The sequence below is a fragment of the Choloepus didactylus genome, chromosome 12 (assembly GCF_015220235.1).
Source record: "Choloepus didactylus isolate mChoDid1 chromosome 12, mChoDid1.pri, whole genome shotgun sequence".
NCBI classification, from domain to species: domain Eukaryota; kingdom Metazoa; phylum Chordata; class Mammalia; order Pilosa; family Megalonychidae; genus Choloepus; species Choloepus didactylus.
Genome location: NC_051318.1, coordinates 18,328,400 through 18,351,293, shown reverse-complemented (window position 1 = coordinate 18,351,293; position 22,894 = coordinate 18,328,400). Strand labels below are relative to the sequence as shown.

The window sequence follows — 22,894 nt, the reverse complement described above, 5'->3', positions numbered from 1 at the left end:
CTGGATACAGGATTCTTGGTTGGCGGTTTTTCTCTTTCAGTATCTTAAATATATCACACCACTTCCTTCTTGCCTCCATGGTTTCTGCTGGGAGATCCACACATAGTCTTATTAAGCTTCCTTTGTATATAATGGATTGCTTTTCTCTTGCTGCTTTCAGGATTCTCTCTTTGTCTTTGACATTTGATAATCTGATTATTAAGTGTCTTGGAGTAGCCTCTTCATATTGCTTCTGTTTGGAGTACGCTGCGCTTCTTGGATCTGTAATTTTATGTCTTTCATAAGAGATGGGAAATTTTCATTAATTATTTCCTCTATTATTGCTTCTGCCCCCTTTCCCTTCTCTTCTCCTTCTGGGACACCAATGATACGTACATTATTGTACTTTCTTTCATACTTGAGTTCCCGGAGACGTTGCTCATATTTTTTCATTCTTTTCTCCATCTGCTCCTTTGTGTGTAGGCTTTCAGGTGTTTTGTTCTCCAGTTCCTGAGTGTTTTCTTCCGCCTCTTGAGATCTGCTGTTGTATGTTTCCATTGTGTCTTTCATCTCTTGTGTTGTGCCTTTCATTTCCATAGATTCTACTAGTAGGTTTTTTGAACTTTTGATTTCTGCCGTATACATGTCCAGTGCTTCCTTTACAGCCTCTATCTCTTTTGCAATATCTTCTCTAAACTTTTTGAATTGATTTAGCATTAGTTGTTTAAATTCTTGTATCTCAGTTGAAGTGTACGTTTGTTCCTTTGACTGGGCCATAACTTTGTTTTTCTTAGTGTAGGCTGTAATTTTCTGTTGTCTAGGCATGGTTTCCTTGGTTATCCAAATCAGGTTTTCCCAGAGCAGAACAGGCTCAGGTCCCAGAGGGAAGAAATATTCAGTATCTGGTTTCCCTGTGGGTGTGTCTTAGAAAATTGCTCCACCCTTTGATGCCTCAGGTCACTGCGCTTTTCTGCCCAGCAAGTGAGGCCTGTTAGCCTATAATTCTTGACTGGTGTGAGGAGGTGTGGCCGTGTTCCCCCAGGCTCTGGGGTCTGGTTCTGAATGGAAAGGGCCCCACCCCTTTCCTCCTAGAGAAGACAGACCCCCCAGGTGGAGGTCATTAGCATTTCAATGGTCTCACTCTCTGCTTGTGGTGTCTCCACCCTTCCCAGAGTCACAGCCCTGGAAACTGGAAATGACTGGGGCTTTCTCCACTGAGCCAAAAAAGAAACAGATAGTCCCCTTCAGACCCAGTCCAAGGCAACCCTCCGGCTCTCCCAGGTCAGTCGTCACCCAAAGCTTCTGTCTGTTTTTGGGGGCTGCGTACCTGTAGTGAGCAGTTCACACTCGCTACTTAAAACCCCAGTTGGAGCTCAGCTGAGCTGTATTCACTTGCTGGGAGAGAGCTTCTCTGTGGCACCACGAGGCTTTGCAGCTCGGGCTGTGGGGGAGGGGGTCTCCCGACCTGGTTCCGCAGGTTTTACTTACAGATTTTATGCTGTGTTCTCGGGCATTCCTCCCAATTCAGGTTGGTGTATGATGAATGGATGGTCTCGTTTGTCCCCCCGCAGTTATTCTGGATTATTTACTAGCTGTTTCTGGTTTTTTGTAGTTGTTCCAGGGGGACTACTTAGCTTCCACTCCTCTCTATGCCACCATCTTGCCCGAGTCCCAAACACTGTGAATTTTAACTCTTTGTATTCCTATAAATGATTGTGAGCTTTGTGCTGGAACATGATTTAAGTTACTTGGAAACAATCTGATACTTTCAGGTCACAGCAGAATTTAGTCTAGGACTAATTATTCCCTCCTAAAGAAGCAAACCTTTCTGAGTACCCTACCTATTCCTTGAACTATGAGACTTTTACGGTCTGGTTGGTGGGGAACAGGCACTATTCCCAGTCAAGAATGAGTTCTTAGAACTGTTCCTTCTAATTCTTTCAGGTGTTTTTCCCCTAGTTTCAGGTAGTTTCTCATGGAGCTCCCCATACAGCTCTCTGGAGTTCTTTCTCTATGCAGCTCTCCTCTCTCAAGGAATCCGTGGGGTTCTGCCTGGGATCCCTTTTCCTACACAGCAGCTGGAGAACTCTCTCAAGGCACTAAACTGCGGCAATCATGGGGCTCATTTTTGAGAATCACTGTCTACGCTGGGTGACCTTGAATATCTTGAAAAACATCTTTTCACATATTTTGTCTGTGTTTTTTTTTGTTTGTTATTTCAAGTGGGAGGGTAAATTTAGTCCTTGTTATTTCAAGTGGAAGTCCACAACAGTAAAAATTAATCACAGCTGTATGTATTAATAAGAATGAATCTCAGGAACAAGTAAGTCACATTAGAATACATATATTATGAATGATTCCATTTAAATAAGGTTCGAAGGCAAATAAAAGCAAATGAATTCAAAATCCAAAATTTAAGATAGTGATTACCCTAGGAGTAAGGGGTAGGCTTAGAGAGGAATATGCAGTCTTGGTAATGTTCTCTTTATTAAGCTACACAACGATACCCAGATGTTCGTGTTATTGCTATCACTAAACTTTTAATATAACTCTTACATGTATTCAGGCATTTAATATAAATTTTAAAAATTTATAACATATCATCAGTGACCTGTGGATTGATGTAATTAAAATGTGCCTCAAATGAAATATGACTGTTATATATTTAGGATGTTAAATTTTAATCCCATGGTAACCGCGAAGAAAACAGACAAAAAATAAATCCAGATAAAAAAAAAGAAGGCACTCAATGTGGTACAACACAAAAAATCAAGTAAATATGAATGTAGGCATCAACATAAGAATTGAGAATCAAAAAAGTCATAAGACTAAATAGCATAATAGAAGACAGTCCTATATTATCAGTAGTCATTTTAAACATAAATGGATTAAACACTTTAAAAGAGATGGTCAGAAAGGAAAAAAAAAAAAAAAAGCATTAACCAACTATATGCTGTTTATAAGAGACTCACCTTAAATTCAAAGACATAAGTAGGTTGAAAGTAAAAGGAGGAAAAAATATGCCATGGAAGTGGTAATAAAAAGAGAGCTGGGTTGGCATACAAATACCAGATAAAATAGACTTTAAGCCAAAAACTGTTACAAGGGACAAAGAAAGTCATTATATATGGACAAAGGGATCAATTCAATAAGAAGATATAACAATTATAACTATATATGCACCTAACATTAGAGCTTCAAAATATATGAAGTAAATATTGACAGATTTGAAGGGAGAAATAGAAGGTTCTACATAAATAGTAGGAGACTTTAATATATCACTTCCAATAGTGGATAGAACATCTAGACAGTTCAATAAGGATATAGAAGACTTGAATGATCTTCTAAACCAAACAGACCTAACAGATATATATAGAACACTTGACCCAACAGCAGCAGAATACACATTCTTCTCTAGTGCACATGGATTTTTCTCCAGGACAGATCATATGTTAGGTCACAAAACAAGTCTAAATAAATTCAAAACTATTGAAATCATATTAATATATATGCTCTGATCACAAAGGATTGAAACTAGAACTCAATACCAGAGGGAGAACTGGAAAATTCACAAACATATGGAAATTAAATAATGGACTCTTAAGCAACCAATGGATCAAAGAAATAACACAGGAAATTAGGACACATCTTAAGGTGAGTGAATATGAAAACACAGCATATCAAACCTTATGGAATGTAGCAAAGGCAGTGCTAAGAGGGAAATTTATAGCTCTAAATGCTTACATTATAAAAGAAGAAAGATCTCAACTCAGATCTAATCTCAAAACTGGAGGATCTAGAAAAAGAGCAAACTAAACCCAAACTGAGCAGAAGGAAGGAAATAACATGATCAGAGTAGATACAAATGAAATAGAGAGAGGGAAAAAAAACAGAATCAACAAAACCAAAAGGTGGTTATTTGAGAAGATCAATAAAATTGACAAACCTTTAGGTAGACTGACAAAAAAGGGAAAGAGGACACAAATAACTAAATTCAGAAAGGTAAAGCAGGGCATTACTACCAACCCCACAGAAATAAAAAGGACTATAAGAGTACACAATGAACAAATGTATGCCAATAAATGAAATAACGTAGATGAAATGGATAAATTCCTAGAAACACACAAACTACCTACACTCACGCAAGAAGAAACAGAAGATATCAACATCCAATAACTGCAAAGGAGAGGCTAGGCCTGCTTATAATTGTGCCTAAGTGTCTCCTCCTGAATGCCTCTTTGTTGCTCAGATGTGGCCCTCTCTCTCTAGCTAAGCCAACTTGGCAGATGAAATCACTGCCCTCCCCCCATGTGGGATCTGACACCAGGGGTGTAAATCCCCCTGGCAACGTGGAATATGACTCCCGGGGAGGAATCTGGACTCAGCATCGTGGGATGGAGAACATCTTCTTGACCAAAGGGGGATGTGAAATGAAATGAAATAAATTTCAGTGGCTGAGAGATTCCAAAAGGAGCCGAGAGATCACTTTGTTGGGCACTCTTATGCACAATATAGATAACCCTTTTTAAGTTCTAATGACTTGGAATAGCAAGTAGTAAATACCTGAAACTATCAAATTACAACCCAGAACCCTTGAATCTTGAAAACGACTGTATAATAATGCAGCTTATGAAAGGTGACAGTGTGATTGGGAAAACCATGTGGATCGCATTGCCCTTCATCCAGTGTATGGATGGATGAGTAGAAAAATGGGCAAAAAAACAAAAAACAAAAAACAAAAAAAACCACTCAGTGTTCTTATTTACTTTAATTGTTCTTTTTCACTTTAATTTTTATTCTTATTACTTTTGTGTGTGTGGTAATGACAATGTTCAAAAATTAATTTTGGTGATGGACACACAACTATATGGTAGTACTGTGAACAACTGATTATACACTTTGTATGACTGCATGGCATGCGACTATACCTCAATAAAATTGAATTATTAAAAAAAAATCCAATAACTAGTGAAGAGATTGAATCAGTAATCAAAAATCTCCCAACAAAGAAAAGCCCAGGACCAGATGGCTTCACAGGGGAATTTTACCAAACATTCCAAGAAGAATTAACAACAATCCTGCTCAAACTCTTCCAAAAAATTGAAGAGAAGGGAACACTCCTTAACTCATTCTCTGAGGCTAACCTAACTCTTATATCAAAGCCAGATAAAGATACCATGAAAAACAAAAAATTAAGACCAGTATCTCCTATGAACATAGATGCCAAAATCTTCAACAAAATACCAGTAAACGAAATCCACCAGTACATTAAAAGAATTATACACCATGATCAGGTGTATTTTTTCACAGCTATTCAAGAGTGGGTCAACATAAGAAAATCAATTAATGTAATGAATCACATTAACAGAATGAAGGAAAAAAGAACACATTATCACCTCAATTGATACAGAAAAGGCATCTGACAAAATCCAGCACCCTTCCTTGATAACACGTAGCAAACTAGGAATAGAAGGAAACTTCTTCAAAAAGATCAAAGACCTACCTGAAAAACTTGCAGCTAACATCATACTTAATGGTGAAAGATGGAAAGCTTTCCCTCCAAGATCAGTAACAAGACAAGGATGCCCACTGTTGCCACGATTATTCAACATCATACTGCAAGTTCTAGCCAGAGTAATTAGGCAAGAAAAAGAAATAAAAAGCGACCAAATTAGAAAGGAAGAAGTAAAACTCTCCCTATTTGCAAACAGAAAATCTTGAAAAATCCAGCAACAAAGTTACTAGTGCTAATAAATGAATTCAGAAAAGTGGCAGAGTACAAAATGAACACTCCAAAATCAGTAGTGTTTCTGTACCTTGTAATGAAAGATCTAAGAAGAAATCAAGAAAAAAAAAATCCATTTACTATAGCAACAAAAGGAATCAAATATCTAGGAATAAATTTAACCAAGGATTAATTTTTTTTTCTAGAACCATCTATACTTATACTTTATTATTAGTCCTAGAGACGCAGGACCTCAAAAAAATGAGTATAAACTCAGAATTGTTTCTCTCCACGGAAATCTTTAGTAAAAGGCAAAAGATTTATACAATCTGAAGAGAAACCAGAGTATATGATTAAATTCTTTAAGAACTTATACACAAAAACTAAAAAGCACTGCTAAAAGAAATAAAAGAAGAATTAAATAAATGAAAGGACCTATGTTTATGGATTGCAAGACTAAATATTGTTAGGATGTCAATTTTACCCAGAGCAGTTTTCAGATTCAATACAACCCCAATCGATATTCCAGCAACCTTCTTTGCTAAAATGGAAAAGCCAGTCATCCAATTCATATGGAAGGGTAAGGAGTCCCAATAACCAAAGATTCTTTTTGAAAAAGAAAATTGGAGGAATCACACTTCCCAATGTTAAAACTTATTACAAAGCCACAATAATCAAAATAGGATGGTACTGGCACATAGACTAATGGTATCAAATTGGGAGCTCAGAAATCGACCCTTACATTTATGGTCAACTGATTTTGACAAGGGGGCAAAGACTACTCATTTGGGAAAGAATAGTCTCTTGAACAAACACTGCTGGAAAAACTGGATCTTCAGGTGCAAAAGAATGAAGGTGGACCCCTATCTCACATCATATACAAAAATCAACTCAAAATGGATCAAAGACCTAAATATGAGAACCAAAACTATCAAACTCCTAGAAGAAAACATAGGGAAGAAGTTTCAGGACCTACTCTAGACAACAGTTCCTATACTTTACACCCAAAGCACAAGCAAAAAAAGAAAAAAATAGATAAATGGGGCCTCATTAAAATTAAACACTTTCATAACTTAAAAGACTTTATCATGAAAGTAAACCAACTTACACAATAGAAGAAACTATTTGGAAACCACATATCAGATAAGAATTTAATATCTAGAATATATTCTTCAGTTCAACAACAAAAAGACAAAAAGCCCAATGAAAAAAATGGTCAAAAGACTTCAACAGACATTTCTCCAAAGAAGACATACAAATGACCAAATAGTACATGAAAAGATGGCCAACATCATTAGCCATTAGGGAAATGCAAATAAAAACCACAATGAAGTATCATTTCACACCTACCAGAATGGCTACTATGAAAAAAACAAAAACAAAAACAAAATTACAAATGTTGCAGAGGTTGGGCAGAAATAGGAACACTCATTCATTGTTGGTGGGAACAAAATGGTGCAGCTGCTATGGAAGACAGTTTGGTGGTTCTTCATAAAGTTAAATATAGTATTACTGATAGTTTGGCAGTTTCTCAGAAAGCTAAACATAGAGCTATCATATGACCTAGCAATCCCACTCCTAGATATATACACAAAAGAACTGAAAACAGGGACTAGAATAGATATTTGCACATTGACATTCATTGCAGCATTATATCCAATTGCCAAAAAATGGAACAACTGAAGTAGCCATCAAGCGATGAATAGATAAACAAAATGTGGTGAATACACACAATGGAATATTATTTGGCTATTAAACGTTATGAAGTTCTGATACAGGTTACAACATAGATGAAATTGAAGACATCGGGTTGAGTGACACAAGCTAGACACGAACAAAAATTGTATGATCTCATTGATACGAAATAATTAGAACAATTAATTTCATAGGATCGGAGACTAGAACACAGGTCACAGGGGCCAGGGTGAGGGTAGGGAATAGGGAGTTAATGCTTAAATTGTACAGAGTTTCTGTTTGGGATGATGGAAAAATTTTGGTAATAGATGGTGGTTATGGTAGTACAACATTGTTCCATAAATAACAGCACTGAAATATATACTTGATAAGGTTAAAAGAAGAAATTTTAGGTTGTATATATGGTGCTAGAACAAATTTTTTTTAAAAAATCCATGGACTATGCAATACAGTGAACCCTATGTATAGTACAATTACAAAAACATTCTTTCATCAATTGCAAAAAATGTATCACAGTAATACATGGTGTTAATAATAGGGTAATACATGGGAATTCTATTTTACACATGATTTTTCTAAACCTACAACTTCTCTAGAACTTTTCCTAAAAATAAGGAGAAAGAAACCAGTTGATGTTAAGTGCAAAAACAAAAGAATTCTAAAGAGCAGTTTAAGAAAATTGTTTATTTTCATGCCTGCAAAAGGCAATGAAATCCCAATCTATATTGTAACATGGATTTGACAAAATAAAAGTATATTTTAAAGTATATCAAATCTATTAATTTGATAATCATTTACTGAGGCACTACCCTGTCCTGTCCTAAGCATTGTTCTTGGGTTGGGGACTCAAAGTTCCTGTCATTTTGTAATAGGGCAGAGGCAAACTATAAACAATATAAATGAAATGTTAGATGGTGATAAGATCAGTGGGGGAACATATGGAGAGTGTAGGGAGTTGCAATTTTAGCAAATCAAAAACTGTTTCCTACATTATTTAAATGAGTTCCCAGGTGCATCACTCATTAAATGAGGAAAAGTTAATGTTTATATAATGAATGTTACTAAAGATAAAATTCAATGAACCCTAGTAATTAATATACTAATTTTTTTTTATTTAAGCCATTACTTTATGACATACTTTCCATTTTCTTAAAAATTTATAAGTAGGTTTTTGAGATTGCTGTGGAAGGGATTTTCAAATCCACAGGAGTTTGGGCAGTGTTGTTACACTTTTATTAAACTGACCCTGAGCCTCATGTGGCACATACTGTAGATCAGTGGTTCTCAACCAGGGGCCAGTTTGCCTCTCAAGGGACTCTTGGCAATGTGTGGAAACATTTTTTGGTTGTCACAACAGGGGAAGTTGTTACTGGTATCTCATGAACAGATGCCAGCAAAGCTACTAAACATCCTACACTTTACAGGCAAGACTACAGAACAAAAATTATCCAGCCCAAAATGTCAATAGTGGGAAGGCTGAGCAACCCTTCTCTACACAAAAAGAGACAGATAAATAATTCCCATAATGTGGTGAGTTCTCTGTTAGAGGAGTACTACTCAGTGCCATGGGATCACAGCATGGGTAGGAAAAGGAAGAAGAGAAAAGTCAAATAGCAGTTGGCATTTAAACCTGGTCTTGAGGCAGAGGAAAGGATGAAGGGTGAGGATTACGGAAAGAACTAACAGTATGAGCGAAGGGATGGACACATTAATGAACAGCATCAGCAGGGATCAGCAGGCTCCTAATGGGCTGTGCTTAACCTCCATTTCTTTAGAGTACTTAACTCTATATCACTACTGCAATCCTAAGAAGTAACGTGTTAATCCAATCACATTTCAACTGTATACGCACATGCAGTTCTTCAATTTCCACATACCAAATTTACTTAAAAGCAAGACTCCCTACTGTACAATTTCACACAGTACTATAATGCCTTCTGCAAAGGCAGTGTGATCCACGGGACAGAGCTTTAACCTAAGACTGATCCCTGACTCACCGAATTGTTGGGCACATCTGGGGCAGTGTGTAAGCCTCACCTCTGATCCGAAGAGCATGGCCTGGCCTAATGTTCTCTAAATACATCTCAAATATAGTTAGATGATTTTACACTCAGAAAAGGTTGGGATATAATTTTTTTTTCACCTTTGCATTTAGAGTTCCCCTGCCTGAAACAGATCCTAACCTCTCGCTTACTAAAATCCTACTTAATTTTTTTAAAAAATAGTCAAATTACCTAGTGAAAGGCAAATCTTCAATGTACAATGCGATGAGTTCTATACTCCCAGGCAGCCACAACCTCTATCAAGACAAGTTTCTGGTCTTACACATCACTCCCTCTGGGAAGTCTTCCCAGACCCGTCCCCCATCCTCGGGGTGGGCGCCCCGCTTTGATCCTATTGTACTCTGTAGTCCACCAATCACAGCACTCACCCTTGCACCACATCTACTGTTTGCACGGCCAATGCCCCATTCCCTCGTCCACCTCCAACCTAGCACAGGACTGTCTCGTAAATCCTCCAATCAACAGTTACTGAACACATGGCCGCCCTCAAGTATTAAACAAGTAAACCGGCCGGGCATTTCTCAAGCTGCATTTATCGGACGCAGAGGACCGCGGGCCTAGGGCGGGGCAGGTTATTTCTGCTCGAGAGGAAGTCGGCTCGCCGCATGCGGCCCTAGCCTCACGAGTTTATTTTCCCTCCTCAGCAGCACAGAAGCCGCAGGGGACGTCGGCCCTGGGAGCGCTGGAGCCTGCGGGCCGCGCGACACCTTCCCGACGCCAGTTCCTCACTAGAGCGGGTCTCAGCTCAGCGCGAGGTCATCTGCTACTTCCCGCCACCAGTAAAGAAACCACTCCTTCATTCCACTGAAGAAAGGATGAGGAAACGACCTATTATCACCTCACGGGCCCATGGGCAGCGAAAAGGAAGACGCTTTCTGGCGCCGACCATTCACTCACCCGTCAACTATACGCCGTCGCCGCGCGGGCAGAAAATAATGGGCAAGGCAGATTGAAGCCCTGCTCGCGCACGCGCACGCGCAAACCCCCTGCGGAAGCACGGAGCCGACGTCGGCTTTAAGGCACCGACTGTTCACCACCAGTTGAACGAGCAGTGGGCAGGGCCGGCCGAGGCCGCGCACGCGCACGCACGCACGCAACCTCGTGCACGCTGATGTTTCTGGACGGTTGGGTGAGTTTTCGGGCGGAGTTTCAATCCGGGCGTTTATACAGTCCACGAAGACCAATTAGCTGGGAACTGTTCCTTCACTCATCTCTTTCTCATCTATTGCCTCCAAGAATGGCGACAATTGAATATTTACGGTTTTAACTAGATTCCATTCACATTAAACACATTCCTAGAAACTATTTTTGTACTGAGCAGCTATAGGTTTTGAGAAATTTACTCAATCAGAAAACCTCGTTTGTCTGTCCAGAAAAGTTAACTGAGACTTTACACCCATTGATAGGATTAGAAAAAAAATTTTTACAACCTGAAAAAAAAAAAAAAAAACGTGCATTTTAATCAGATTTCCTTCTATGACTTGTATTCCTAAAATAACGTGGTTAATGTGTCTATCCATATGCACTCTTCATGCTTGGTTTTGATGCAAAGAATGCAAGAGTTAAATGAGTGCAAGATCCGATAGGTATGTGGAACAGATGATTTAGACTGCTATCTTCTTCAAACTGAAAAGACCAGCTACAAATTTGGCTGCTAATCTAATTGGGAGGCAACAAATTCTCTATGAAAATGATTGGAAGATATGAAAATGACTTAAAAATATGAAAATGATATGTTTTCCTCAGCTGGCATGGTTAGTTTTTCAGTCTTCACAGGGTAGCATACCTTGATCAATATATATTGAAACATCTAGCATGATACCTGGCAGATAACAGGCACTTAGTAAGATTCCTTTAAACCTTGGCAGTTAGCAAGTCATATGTGATATAGTCTCCATTCCCAAAGCAATCTATATTATGTTCTTTTCTTCCCTCCAACTTCTTTACCACTTGCATTATATTGTTAAGTTTTATATATTCGGCTGAGCAGCTTTACATCTTTTCTGATATGAGGCAATGATAAAAATGATAAAAATGAATTTAATCAGCTGCCAACTGAGCTATCCAGTAGTTCATAAAATACCGTAATTCCTATTTTAAATATTGTTTTCAGGTCTATAGCAACAGCATACTTCAACTTTTTTTTTTTTACTTTGAACTGATGACAAGTCTATTAAGCCAAATAATTTGGCAAAGGAGCAGGAAGTACATAAACTTAAAAAGAAATCAATGAACATAAACCAAGAAGCAATTAATAATCAACTTTCATGGCAGTATATTTCTTTTACAGAAATAGTATTCTATACATAGGAAACTGCTGGTTTATAACTTAACAGAAAAGTTTATGTTAAAGCAAATTATTTTTGGTCTGAAATAGATCTTATTAATCTTTCAAAGCTTCGATTGCTTTAAAAGCATGTAAGATGCAATAGTTAACTGGATGTAATGTGTATTACTACACAGTATTTTTATAATTAAAGTGACCATAGATGTTAGGGAGTTTGAATCTTTATAAATGCATCAAAAGTGCTGATTCCTCACATGCATGTCAGTAGTACATGAAGACTAATTACATGAAGATTAATGTTTCCCTGGTGAAAAGTTTGCACTATACTTTAATGTTTTTCACAAATCATAAAAATTGAAGTTATCAAAGGCAAAGTAATTCTCACTGAAGTAAAGGGAAAATTACTTGTCACGTTAAACTGGACCCAATGAATTTTAATTAAGGATTATTTCGTTTGTATATTCAGAATGACTTTTGTTCATCTTGCTACTCTTTATAATTAAAATTCATTGTAGAAATGGCATAAAATAGAAACAGATCACTCTAGAAAGATCTCAAAATGAGGACAAAGCTAGGCTGCTTTCCTAGTTCTAAAAAATAAATATTAATTACCTATAATTACCTCTAATTACAACAAACAGATTCAGGTGCATTCTTCCAAGTGCTTTATCACAAATTACTCAGAAATTATCCGAAGCATGCCACAAAGGGTGATTCCTAGAATTCCAGTTCCATGAGATGCTTTGAGAACAAAGACTTTTATTAACTAAGTGGAGGAAAATATTACTGTGATCTCTTAGGGCTTCACAATGTGCACTGAAGTCAAACAGCAAAGAAACTTGTTTTATTTCTCAGACTTATTTAATAACAGATTAAGTTAGGAAGAACTAGTGATGGATGAAAATCACCTGGGAATCACTATTAGGAATTTTTTGTTGGAAGAATACTAGGAGCATATTCCATGGAAACCAAAACTGTGGACTTAAATGGACTTATTTTCTCATTTTAAAAATATATAGTAAATAGTATGATGAATTCTATCAAAGTACCACTATGGTGGTTGATCTGTAAAATCACATTGAATGGATGTGAAGATATCACAGTACTGAAAAATAATTAATGATTACCAGGCATTAGACTCTGTGTTAGGACCATTTATCTAATGAAACAAAAAGTGTTTTTAGAAATAATCTTTTAATGGAATGAGATTTATTAAGCATGTACTAATATATTTTATACATCACAGTGTTTTAAAATTTTTCTTTGGGAAGAAGAACTAACATTTATGATCCCTTGATATGGATGACAGGCCCCTAGAAATTAATGTAGATGCTAAGTGGATAAGTCAGGAACTGAATCTAGGTCATTCTGCCCCCACCCTGTACTCTAACGGTTCAAACAGCTTTATTACGCCCGTCCTCGGAAACGATCATCAAGGGCAACACACTTATAAGCAGTGTGCAAACGAAGATTACAGCTCAAGATCTTGGGCTGCCTGAGAAGAATATTTAAAGACTAATCTGGCAAAGGAGGCAGGAGTGAACACTATCAAAAATTAAGAACAACCTTACAGGAATAAGCTTTCTTTGCTTCAGTTTCTTCATCAACTCTGACAAATAATCTATGACTGACCTCAGTATACTGTCAAGCTAGATGGTAAAAATAATTTACAAGGTAAGTGCTCAGTGGGATGCTGATTGATGGGCTAGGACTGAGACAGTATGCAAGTCTCTATGGAATTTTCAAGCAAAGGATTTTCTCATTTCATCAAATATGCCCTTTACTTCTACTTTGATTTTTTATAAAGCCAAAACTGAGCTGCCATTTGAGATTACACGGAATGTACAAAATCCAATCTGGGAACCTATATTTAAAAACAGTTTCATAATCTAATTAACAAGCCAAAGACACCATTCATGAACCACTCAATATATACCTCTGATGTTTTTGGAGACCACCACTATTTTAAAGATGTTTTCATAAAACAATAATGGACTTTTACATTTGGGGCCTTTAAAATCATCTCTGGGTCTCTCAAATGATAGATGATTCACCTGTGCCTAAGGTCCCACCCCTAGTTCTAAAAGAGGGGAAACAAAACCTTGAGACATACTCCAACTAGTCCTCTTAACCTAATTTTTCTTTTGACTGGAATCAAGTCTGAAGAAGAAATACCAGGATAAATCAATGCACATTCAAAGCAAAATAATTTTAAAATAAATATATTTTCAAAGTGCATTTTCTTTCTTAAATAACTTTTCATTGCATATGTTTATGGGATTTAACATTGGGCAAAGGGTGAAAGACTGTGGAGCATACAGCAGAATGGTAATTCTCCACTTTCCCTAAAAAGCCAAAAGGAAAGACTTCAAAGCATTAAAACCATTTACTACAAATATCCAATGTTTTTAGCTTCTAAGACTACAGTAAAATTAAATATGCTAAATATCACAGAATGTAAGTAAAATTTTGATTTTTCTTCTGAATACTGGAAATTCTATTAAGGTTGGAGGTTCTTCTAGAAGATAATGCATATCTTTATTTTATCTATACAATATTTCCTCATTTTTTAAATTTTAAAATTATTTTATGACTGTGTAATGTCTCCAGTGTCAATCACCCTATGTTGGTAAATGAACTAGCACCATTTCAGTAAGTTTTATAAAACAGTCTAGCTAAATACCCATGAACAAATCACACATGGTCAAAACAAAAATGTAATAAAAATATTTAGTGAAGACACATTTTAACTCCCACTTATGGATTTTAAAAATACAAATAAAGTTTTATCAATTTAATATTCATTGTGTAACTGGCTTAACACACAGCCTTGATTTACTTCCTAAAATCATACTGCAGCATCTTTTGAAAAATTAAATGCAACTTTATACCTTCATTAGTTATGTTCAAAGAGGTAAAAATTTAAACAGTATATTCATCCCTGGGTGTCTTAAAAAAACTGAAAAGCCTTAATGTAAGTTTAAAATTTTAATATTTATAAATTTTAAAAAATTTACACGTGCTGAATGGTAGCAGTGCTAACATTTTGTGACCATTAAACCTCAAACTCACTGCATAGACCTTCTTTTTTTGTACAGAGAATCAAATCACAATACCAATATTTGCAGTTTATCATAATTTTGTGTGGCTAAAGATACCACGCCAAGAAGCCTGTACTCAGAACACACTGTAGGTCAGATCCCCATTAGGTACATAGTGCAGATGCATTATTTATTTTCAGGCCAGAAAAACTAGCTATTAGTACATAGAAGACAGCTCCTAACAGCTAAGAGGGCTAAGAATATAGAGTGAAAAAGAGAAAACAAAACCTCTCTACTGCCAGGAAGGCCTTGGAATAAGAACAAACCACAGTGGATGATATCTCAGAATGGTTGTGGGAGGAAGCCCTCTGAACCTAATGGGCAAGACATATCTCCCAGTTCTTACAAAGAAATCACCACCAAAGCCACCTTGGAATATTTCAGTCTTTAGAAAGAGTTACACATAGAGCTGGAGGCCAGGAACAGATCTCCTCATCCATCCTCCTTAAAACAGAATGGATGCCCATTAGTATGAGGCTTATATCTTTACCTGAACCAAATATATTCTTTGGCTACATGTCATGGGATCCCATTATATTCAACTGGGCATATTTCACATTTCTTACATCTAAATTAAAAGATATTTAAAATTCAACTTTAACCATGGTACATTCAGATCAATTTAAACTCAGCAATATGCCTAATTTACACCTGTTTTAATTTTAGAAAACCAATTCTTAAAGAATTCATAAATGCAGTATTTTTAAAAGTTACCAAATCAGAGAATATCCACTTACATTTAAAAATAATTTAAAACATTATTTCCTCAACTCAGCTATGTTGTTTGTAGAAGAATCTATAGAAAATTGCTAAAAACGCATAACCCATATCAGTACCTTATTCCCTGACTGAAAAAGAAAACAACCCTAAGAAGTACTGAGGTTCCTTCTGACTTAAGAGGTTAATCTTTTATTTAGGAACCAATAACCATAAGCATCCATCACAGACAGCAAACTCAGTAAGATCTAATGACAACCACCTTTATGACAGAGATGGCATACAGAACACAAGTGAAATTGTAAGAGAAAAATATTTTATAGGTTCAACTGACACTGGATGTTAGGAAACTCAAACTTGAGATCCTGGAAATTTACAGCTAATTCCTTTCAATACTTGTGGGGTCCACACAAGTATTAACAGAAATGAGAAACATGGTGATATTAGAAATGTAGAGACTTGACATTTTAGGTAAAGGAAAAAAATTAAAGGGGAGTGTTAATGTTGAATGGAGGAAAATCATATAAATGCTTGGTTTTGAAATGAAAATTGCAGGGAAAAAAGTAGCTATCTCATCTGAACAGAGTAATATAATATAATTAGATACAGAGTTTACAATAAAATAAGACTGAGTTCTTAAAATCAATTTGAAAAAAAAATATTGTGAAGTTTTTTGTTAACATAAAATATCATAGTCTACACCTGATGAAAATTTAATGCAGTTGTGTTAACATGTCACTGACTTCCAACAGATTATGAGATAGCAAGGGAGAAAGACCTAAATAATTGTTGCAAAGGTTACTGTCAAATACTGTCAAGTAGTTCAGTTATTGAGGCAGCTATCCCTCTGCAGAAGGACCAGAAAAGGAAACCAACACGTTTAACAGAGCTTCAATAACATAGACAGAGGTGCTGTTACATAAATACAAATTATAAAACTACCAAGTCCTCAGTGATTGTTCTTGGGACCTCCTAGAGATTGTGCCTTGGGAAACAAATGGGCCAAGGAAAATAAAATGAGAAGTAAATCAAACAAGGGACAAATTGAAAACTAGAGGTTAAAAAATAATATATGAACAACAGAAATTTTATAAAACACAAAAATCTAAAAACCAAATACTTGACAATGTTCCTTTAACATATATGTATAAAAAGGGCACAAATAGGGTTTTTGTTTTTAAAAGTCTTTCAACAACTTAATAGTCAATCTTAATAGGAAAAAAATCAATGTATGAGAATTAAGCCAGTGTTTTTGACACCCACTGGGCCAACATTAAAAAACAAAACAAAACTGAAAAGCTAATAAACATAGCAAAAGATAAAACTGAACAAAATAAAGCAAAAAAAGGCCCAAACTAAAAAAACTAAACACATATGAAACCAGGCAAGCACATACACAAACATCCTGAAAATTGTCTAGCCACCACTAATTAAGTGGTGGCATCTCCTTTACCTAAAAGGTGGTGGTGGGTTTTTTTCCCTTCTTTCCCCAGTTTCCCATTAATCAACATTCTGGTGATCTCTTAAGTATTATTTGGTCCAATCTGAAGTAAAAGTTGTCTTAATTAAAACAGGTTTAATAAAATTGCAGTATCATAATGGCATCTGGGCAAATTTAGCAAATACATTTCCGTCTAGATAAGTTATTAAATACAGATTCCTTTTTATTGACCAAGGCATTCCTTCCCTACTCATTTTTATCTGTCATAACAATGTGATTACAGCTGTGTCATGACCAGTGGATTATCCAGTCAGTTGCTTGTTTCAGTGCCCTTTGGCAAAGGAACTATATCACACACACAACACAATAACTGATAGCTACTGAGAAAGCCTGAAGGAGCTGAGAAATAAAAATCAAGAGCAATGGAAAACAACATGATTACTGTTGCAGATGTTCTTTAAGTGAAAAAAGAAGAAATCTAAAAATAATGCATTGTTCAAAGTACTTTTTTAAAATACAAAAAAAAATGTGTATTTCATGAAGTGATTAGTTCCCCCCACCTCAGCAGTCTTTTGTTTTTGCTCTACCTCAATTGTTATTTGTTATTCAATGGTGATAAAGTTAAAAGAGAAATGTTCCTTGCGAAGTTATGGTGCTAGGCCTTGCATTCACTCATATGTAGTGTCACATGCACAGGCTGGATGTAATTTAGATGCTCCAGTTTTGTTAACTATAATTGTTTTGGAATAATACAGAGTTATATAAAGTTCTGCAGAGCATCACATGTGAAGAAGTATATGCTATATGCAATGTGGATATCAAACTATATTCAGACGATAGTTTAGCATATAGGTGTCAAGAACACAGAGAAAGGCCACTCCTCCAAACCAGTTTCAGAGTGCACTTGTACTACAGAGTCCTTCAACTGTCACTGTGTGGTGTGATTCTGGTATTGTATTGGTTAGACTTTCATATGCCTGCAGTTTATAAAATGAACTTTCAATTCCATAATTAAGCTGGCACACAAAATCAAGGGGGAAATGGCAGCAGAACAAAAATCTTGATTACAAATCAAACTAGAGGATCTGAAGTGAATTTTTAATCTTTTAAATAAAACTGATGTGGCTCCTGTGAAATGAGTATCATACCCACTCTCGCATAATTATTGCCCCTAATGCCCCAGCATATAACAGTCTGTATGCATCAGTAATTTACATCCTTTAAAATAGTTATTGCTTGAGCGAGCCGTTTAGAGTAGATTGTTGGCCATGGGCTATTGGCTGGACAGAAACACACTCAAAGATAGCCTACACATGAATGAGTCTTTCATTTCACTCATAAACCCACATAAATACTTACACAATCAAAAGGGACAACAGGTTCATAGCAGCTAACACCTTAAACCAACTCTGAAGCATCAAGATTTGATTTCTTCCCAAAACAAATCTGTCTTTTTTTGTATTTTACTCTTTAAAATTAAGGCAATGAAATGGCTACAGTTCCTAAAGTTCTTTTCATGGAACAAAAATAAACATGTATTTTCCTCCTCAAGTTCAGAGCATGATAAGAGACCTGTTTTACACAAAACCTGCAACACCAAGTTGATGTTACAATAAAGAAAGAGAGACAGAACTAAAAAGAAGCCAAAAAACACCCAGTGATTTTTTTTCTTCCTGTTGAGTGACAAACTTAATTGTCAAAGGGAAGAAACAAGTTTGAAAGCACAAAAGAATTTTCAATTCATTTGCATTAAATCTAAAAACTTTTGGGGTGATGACAGAGAATTTATTAAAATTAAGATCCCAGGGTCCAAGAACCACAAATTCTGAAGGTCTAGGGTTGGGCCCAAGGATCTCTTTTCAACAAGCTTCTCAAGAGATGCAGTGATCCATGGAAAACCTTTAAGAAACATTGGCCTAGCATCCATCCATCCAATATTTAATAACAAAAATTCTAAACTTTGGCTAGCCACTTAAGTTTTGATAAAAGGGGAAAAGGCACTGAATATGTATTTCATGGTGCCCATATGTGTTTGCACATATATGGAATTTCATTTTGAAATTTTAAGATCTCCATTCAAAACCTACAACACATATGTGAATGACAGATTGTGGCTAACACCTAACAGCAGAAGCTGATTTAAGTTGATCTCGCCTGTTTCACTGCATTACATATCAAACTTTCAGACTCTCCAAACTCCAAAATGGTCAAAGAACTGAGGAACAGGAACAAGACTCGAGTCAACCTTCAGCAATTCAGTGCACTTTGCAGAAAGGCTCTAAATTAAGCATAAAGTTTTGCTATTTATTTTACACAAAGGAGACCACCAACATTTGCCATAAATTCTTCTAAACTTTTTAGGAAGGCCATCTTCTGCTTCCGATCCAGCGTAGGAGGAGTGCTGCTTGCAGTGAGCTTGTTGAAGGCATCTGCTAATCGCTGGTAAATAACTGGGTCTTGCTGGCTTGACAGCAGTGTTTCAACCAATTCAGAATATTCAGCCTATTGGAGAAACAACAATTAAATAAAAATACATCTTCGTCAGAATATTGTACTACTCTGTGATCTCTATTGTGAGATCCTAAAAGGCAGGGTCTGACAACTCATTTTAATGTTTACTATATTCTGGGTACTGTTCCAACCTTTCACATAAACTCATTTACTATTTACAATTCTATCTGGTAGGATTCCCAGTTTTATACATAAAGGTTTTTACATCAAGATTAAGTAACATATCCAAGATTGCACTGCTTTTGAGCAAGAATCCAGGCAGTTTGTTTGACTCAGAGCCCACGTGAATAAAGAGTTTATTGGGTTGCCTCTTCCGTATTTTCAAAGTATGTTATTCACATGTTTTTTCACAGCATCTCTCATTTGTTCTGCATTTTATACGTAACCGAAGTCTATAACATAACTTTCAGCAGTTTTCCAGAGGTTTATGGAGGTGTCTTGGCAACACAGTCTGAGGAGAGCAGACCCACAAATGCAGCTGGGGGCTCGAGGAGGATTGCATGTGTGTCCTTTCTCAGAGTGGAGGCAGAGCACTGGGAGGAGCTGTGCAAATGTAGCTCCAGACCTGCCCTGTGCCCAGCGGCTCTCAGAGAAAGGGCAGGAAAAGGACCTTACTAAACATAAGAATTTGGCAGGGGTGGGGTTTCTATCCTCTGTAATAAAGATTTATACAGGGGAGTGGCTGGGGGTTTAGGGAAGCTAGACCAGGGCAGCTTTCCAAAATAAGTTCTCTTGAAAAAAAGCTGGGCTGTGATTATTTTTCATTAGCTTCTTTGGATATCATTACAGCCCAAAAAGGTGAAACAAAATGTTAATTACATTAGGAAAAAAGTAGTAAGGTGTAGCACCCCAACCCTTCACCCACAGCATGAAGCCAGGTGACTGCCCTAATCTTCCTGCTCACAGGGAACCAAGTATCTCACATCACCTCTCTGTACACAAGAAATGATAGCTAGTGCTTTAGGAGCCAGACCAGGAGGATAAGCTATGAGCTATTCCCAAGTCCCTGTGTTTAAATGTTTAAAAAAAAAAGAAGAAAGGACAGAAGCAAGAAAAGAAGGCAATCAGACTAAAAATGGCAAATGTATATGGAGACAAGAAGCCTACCTTCCTAGTAAGGAACACAGAAGCAAATGACAGAGAAAAGCTACAGACCTGAGAAAGCGGGCAACATCTGCAGAAAGTGGTCTCTCTGGGAGAGAGCAAGCAATGGAGTCCTAGAGCACCTTCAAGCTTGGCACACAGATGGTATAGGAAGTTTGTAGGAAGGGCCTTTAGGTCGTAGGGCAGACCTTCCCCAAACCCTATTTTTTTAAAAAGGGAAATACATCAAACACTGCGAGCCAGCCAGAGCAAGCACTAAGGCCTGCATATTCATGTGGTGGCATAAAAAGTGTCCAAGCTTCTGTAGCCAGTTGGTCAGATGGGGAGGTGTAGATGTGCAAGGGAAAGGATGATGGGAAACTGATATAGCTGAAGATCCAGTATGACTCATACATTTGGTGGGTACCTATCCTATTCGAGCAAAGGAAAGGAGAGAGGTAAGCTGGGATAACTTTTTTTCTGTTATATTAACCTCAATTCAATGAATGCTTCCATCTTTAAAGGCTCAACAAAGCAAAATGAAATAATATATGGATTCTTGAAGTGTTCCATAATTTCTGAAGGCAGTTCTCCTCCTAATTCTGTTTTGCTCACCTTGACCTCTCAAGGAAAAAAATCATGTATCCATTCATTCATGTTTATATTCCTGATTCCTAGCACAGCAGTTTAAGGACAAGCTCTGGGGAGCAATCATTGCAAGGGATGGTTCATAAGGAGAAAAGGAATGCTTATTAACTGACAAATAGCTTGTCAGATAAATATAAAATAAAAAGTTAAGGGCTAATGAGGAGGCTAAGAATATTGCCTCACTGAAATAGAACTGAAGCAGAGTTGCAAATCTTGAAAGAATGGGAAGTATCAATCATTTGAACACCCTCTTTGCAATCCTGAATCAGAACTGGCACATGAAAAGATCTGTTATACAATACCTGATGCAAGCACACTAAAGTGTAGAAAGCTTCACCCGCGGCAGTTGTCATCTCAGTATTGTGCTTTTGCAAAACCAGCATGTCAAAAACCAGCTGAAATTACATAGTAAGACTTCTTAATAAAAATGAACATTGATAACAAAATCTCCAAGCCCCCTCCCCACTCTGAAAGAGGGATGGCAGTTATTTATTAATCTAAAAATTAAAGAAAGTGGTTTAATAAAATATCCAAGGATAACTTACAGATGTTCTTACTTGCTGTAGTGTACTGAATAATCAAATTATCAAATTCCTTGTTACATTTATCACATTAACTTTCAAGAATACAGAATAAAAATGGATGAGAAAAATGTGTCCATGAAATTGATCTCGTGGGTAAAAAAGTAATTATTTCTTCCTCTATGAAAGGTCGTATGCATTTCTTCATTTGAATGAAGAATTATGTGCACTACTTGTACTTATCAAAGCAGATGACTTTGCCACATATCACCCAAACATCTTACCTTAAGAAAGTGCCGAGTTGCTAGAAAAAGTGGTGAATCTGTTTCTTGTGCTTTTGCACACTGTTCAGCTAAAGGTGTCAAGGCCTCCAAGCAAAGCTGGCAAACCTCCGAACTCATTGTGATCAAGAATGTCAAAGAACAAACTAGTCTAGATATACTTGACTTACAAAAGAGCAAAACATTTTAGCCAATATCAAATAGGTGGCAATTTCTAGAAATGAATACAGATAAATTATTTACTAGTGGGCAATATGTCTTTACTGGCTAATTTAAGGAGAGGAGATTTCAAAGGTTTACCAGTATTTTAAGTCAAGGTCAGATTTTTAGCTTATTTTTGCTTATGACACATACAACTGATAAAAAGCCATATTTGCTGTCAGGGAACTACAACCAGAGATCCAGCAATAGTATATGATATTACTGACTGGGGCTCTAAGAATGACTTTGGGACTGGCATCCAAATGCTTCAGAATTTGAGAGAAGGTAGAAAGTAGTGAATTAGCAAAGGACAGCATAGTAAAATACAGAATTAGGATAGTTACAGAGATGAAACAAAAATTCAAATTTTAAAAACTTTCCTTCAGGTAAGATCTTTTCCTCCAAGTGACAATTGATCATGATGTTCATTTAAAGGATATGATGTCATTCCTAGTTCTAAGGAGTACATCAGACTTTTGAACAGATCCTCAGGAAGCTGTGGTATTTTTTCAGGAAATATCTCACAGATAAATGTGATTAATTTGTAGTATTGATTACAAAGGGTTGGGAACTGAAAAAGAAATATTAAATATTTAGACATTTAATAATTTTTATTTGCATTAATCTAATAACATACAGTA

General features: G+C 36.5%; 2 protein-coding genes and 1 non-coding gene across 8 annotated transcripts in view; all 3 read right to left on the bottom strand.

Annotated features, from left to right (window-relative positions):
* Positions 1 to 10,521, bottom strand: part of EEF1AKMT1 (EEF1A lysine methyltransferase 1) — a 41,677-nt gene extending 31,156 nt beyond the window's left edge. Inside the window, exon 1 of one of the 2 annotated variants that reach the window (XM_037800630.1) lies at positions 10,360 to 10,521. The gene's annotated coding sequence lies outside the window, so the exon portion shown is untranslated. Of the gene's footprint in view, positions 1 to 9,633; positions 10,332 to 10,359 lie in introns of those variants that run through there. The other variant, XM_037800632.1, reaches the window with a different exon arrangement.
* On the bottom strand, positions 5,938 to 6,053 carry LOC119507501. Its single transcript, XR_005211259.1, has one exon. It is a non-coding gene; the product is annotated as a U5 spliceosomal RNA (small nuclear RNA).
* A 3,944-nt stretch (positions 10,522 to 14,465) lies between the features above and the next one.
* Positions 14,466 to 22,894, bottom strand: part of XPO4 (exportin 4) — a 131,378-nt gene continuing 122,949 nt past the window's right edge. For 3 of the 5 annotated variants that reach the window (XM_037800004.1, XM_037800005.1, XM_037800006.1), the window contains 4 exons: positions 22,694 to 22,824; positions 22,056 to 22,173; positions 21,553 to 21,645; positions 19,313 to 19,510 (listed from right to left, as the gene is read on the bottom strand). In XM_037800004.1, the coding sequence (XP_037655932.1) occupies positions 19,313 to 19,510; positions 21,553 to 21,645; positions 22,056 to 22,173; positions 22,694 to 22,824 (540 nt within the window). Of the gene's footprint in view, positions 19,511 to 21,552; positions 21,646 to 22,055; positions 22,174 to 22,693; positions 22,825 to 22,894 lie in introns of those variants that run through there. The other 2 variants (XM_037800003.1, XR_005211088.1) reach the window with 2 other exon arrangements.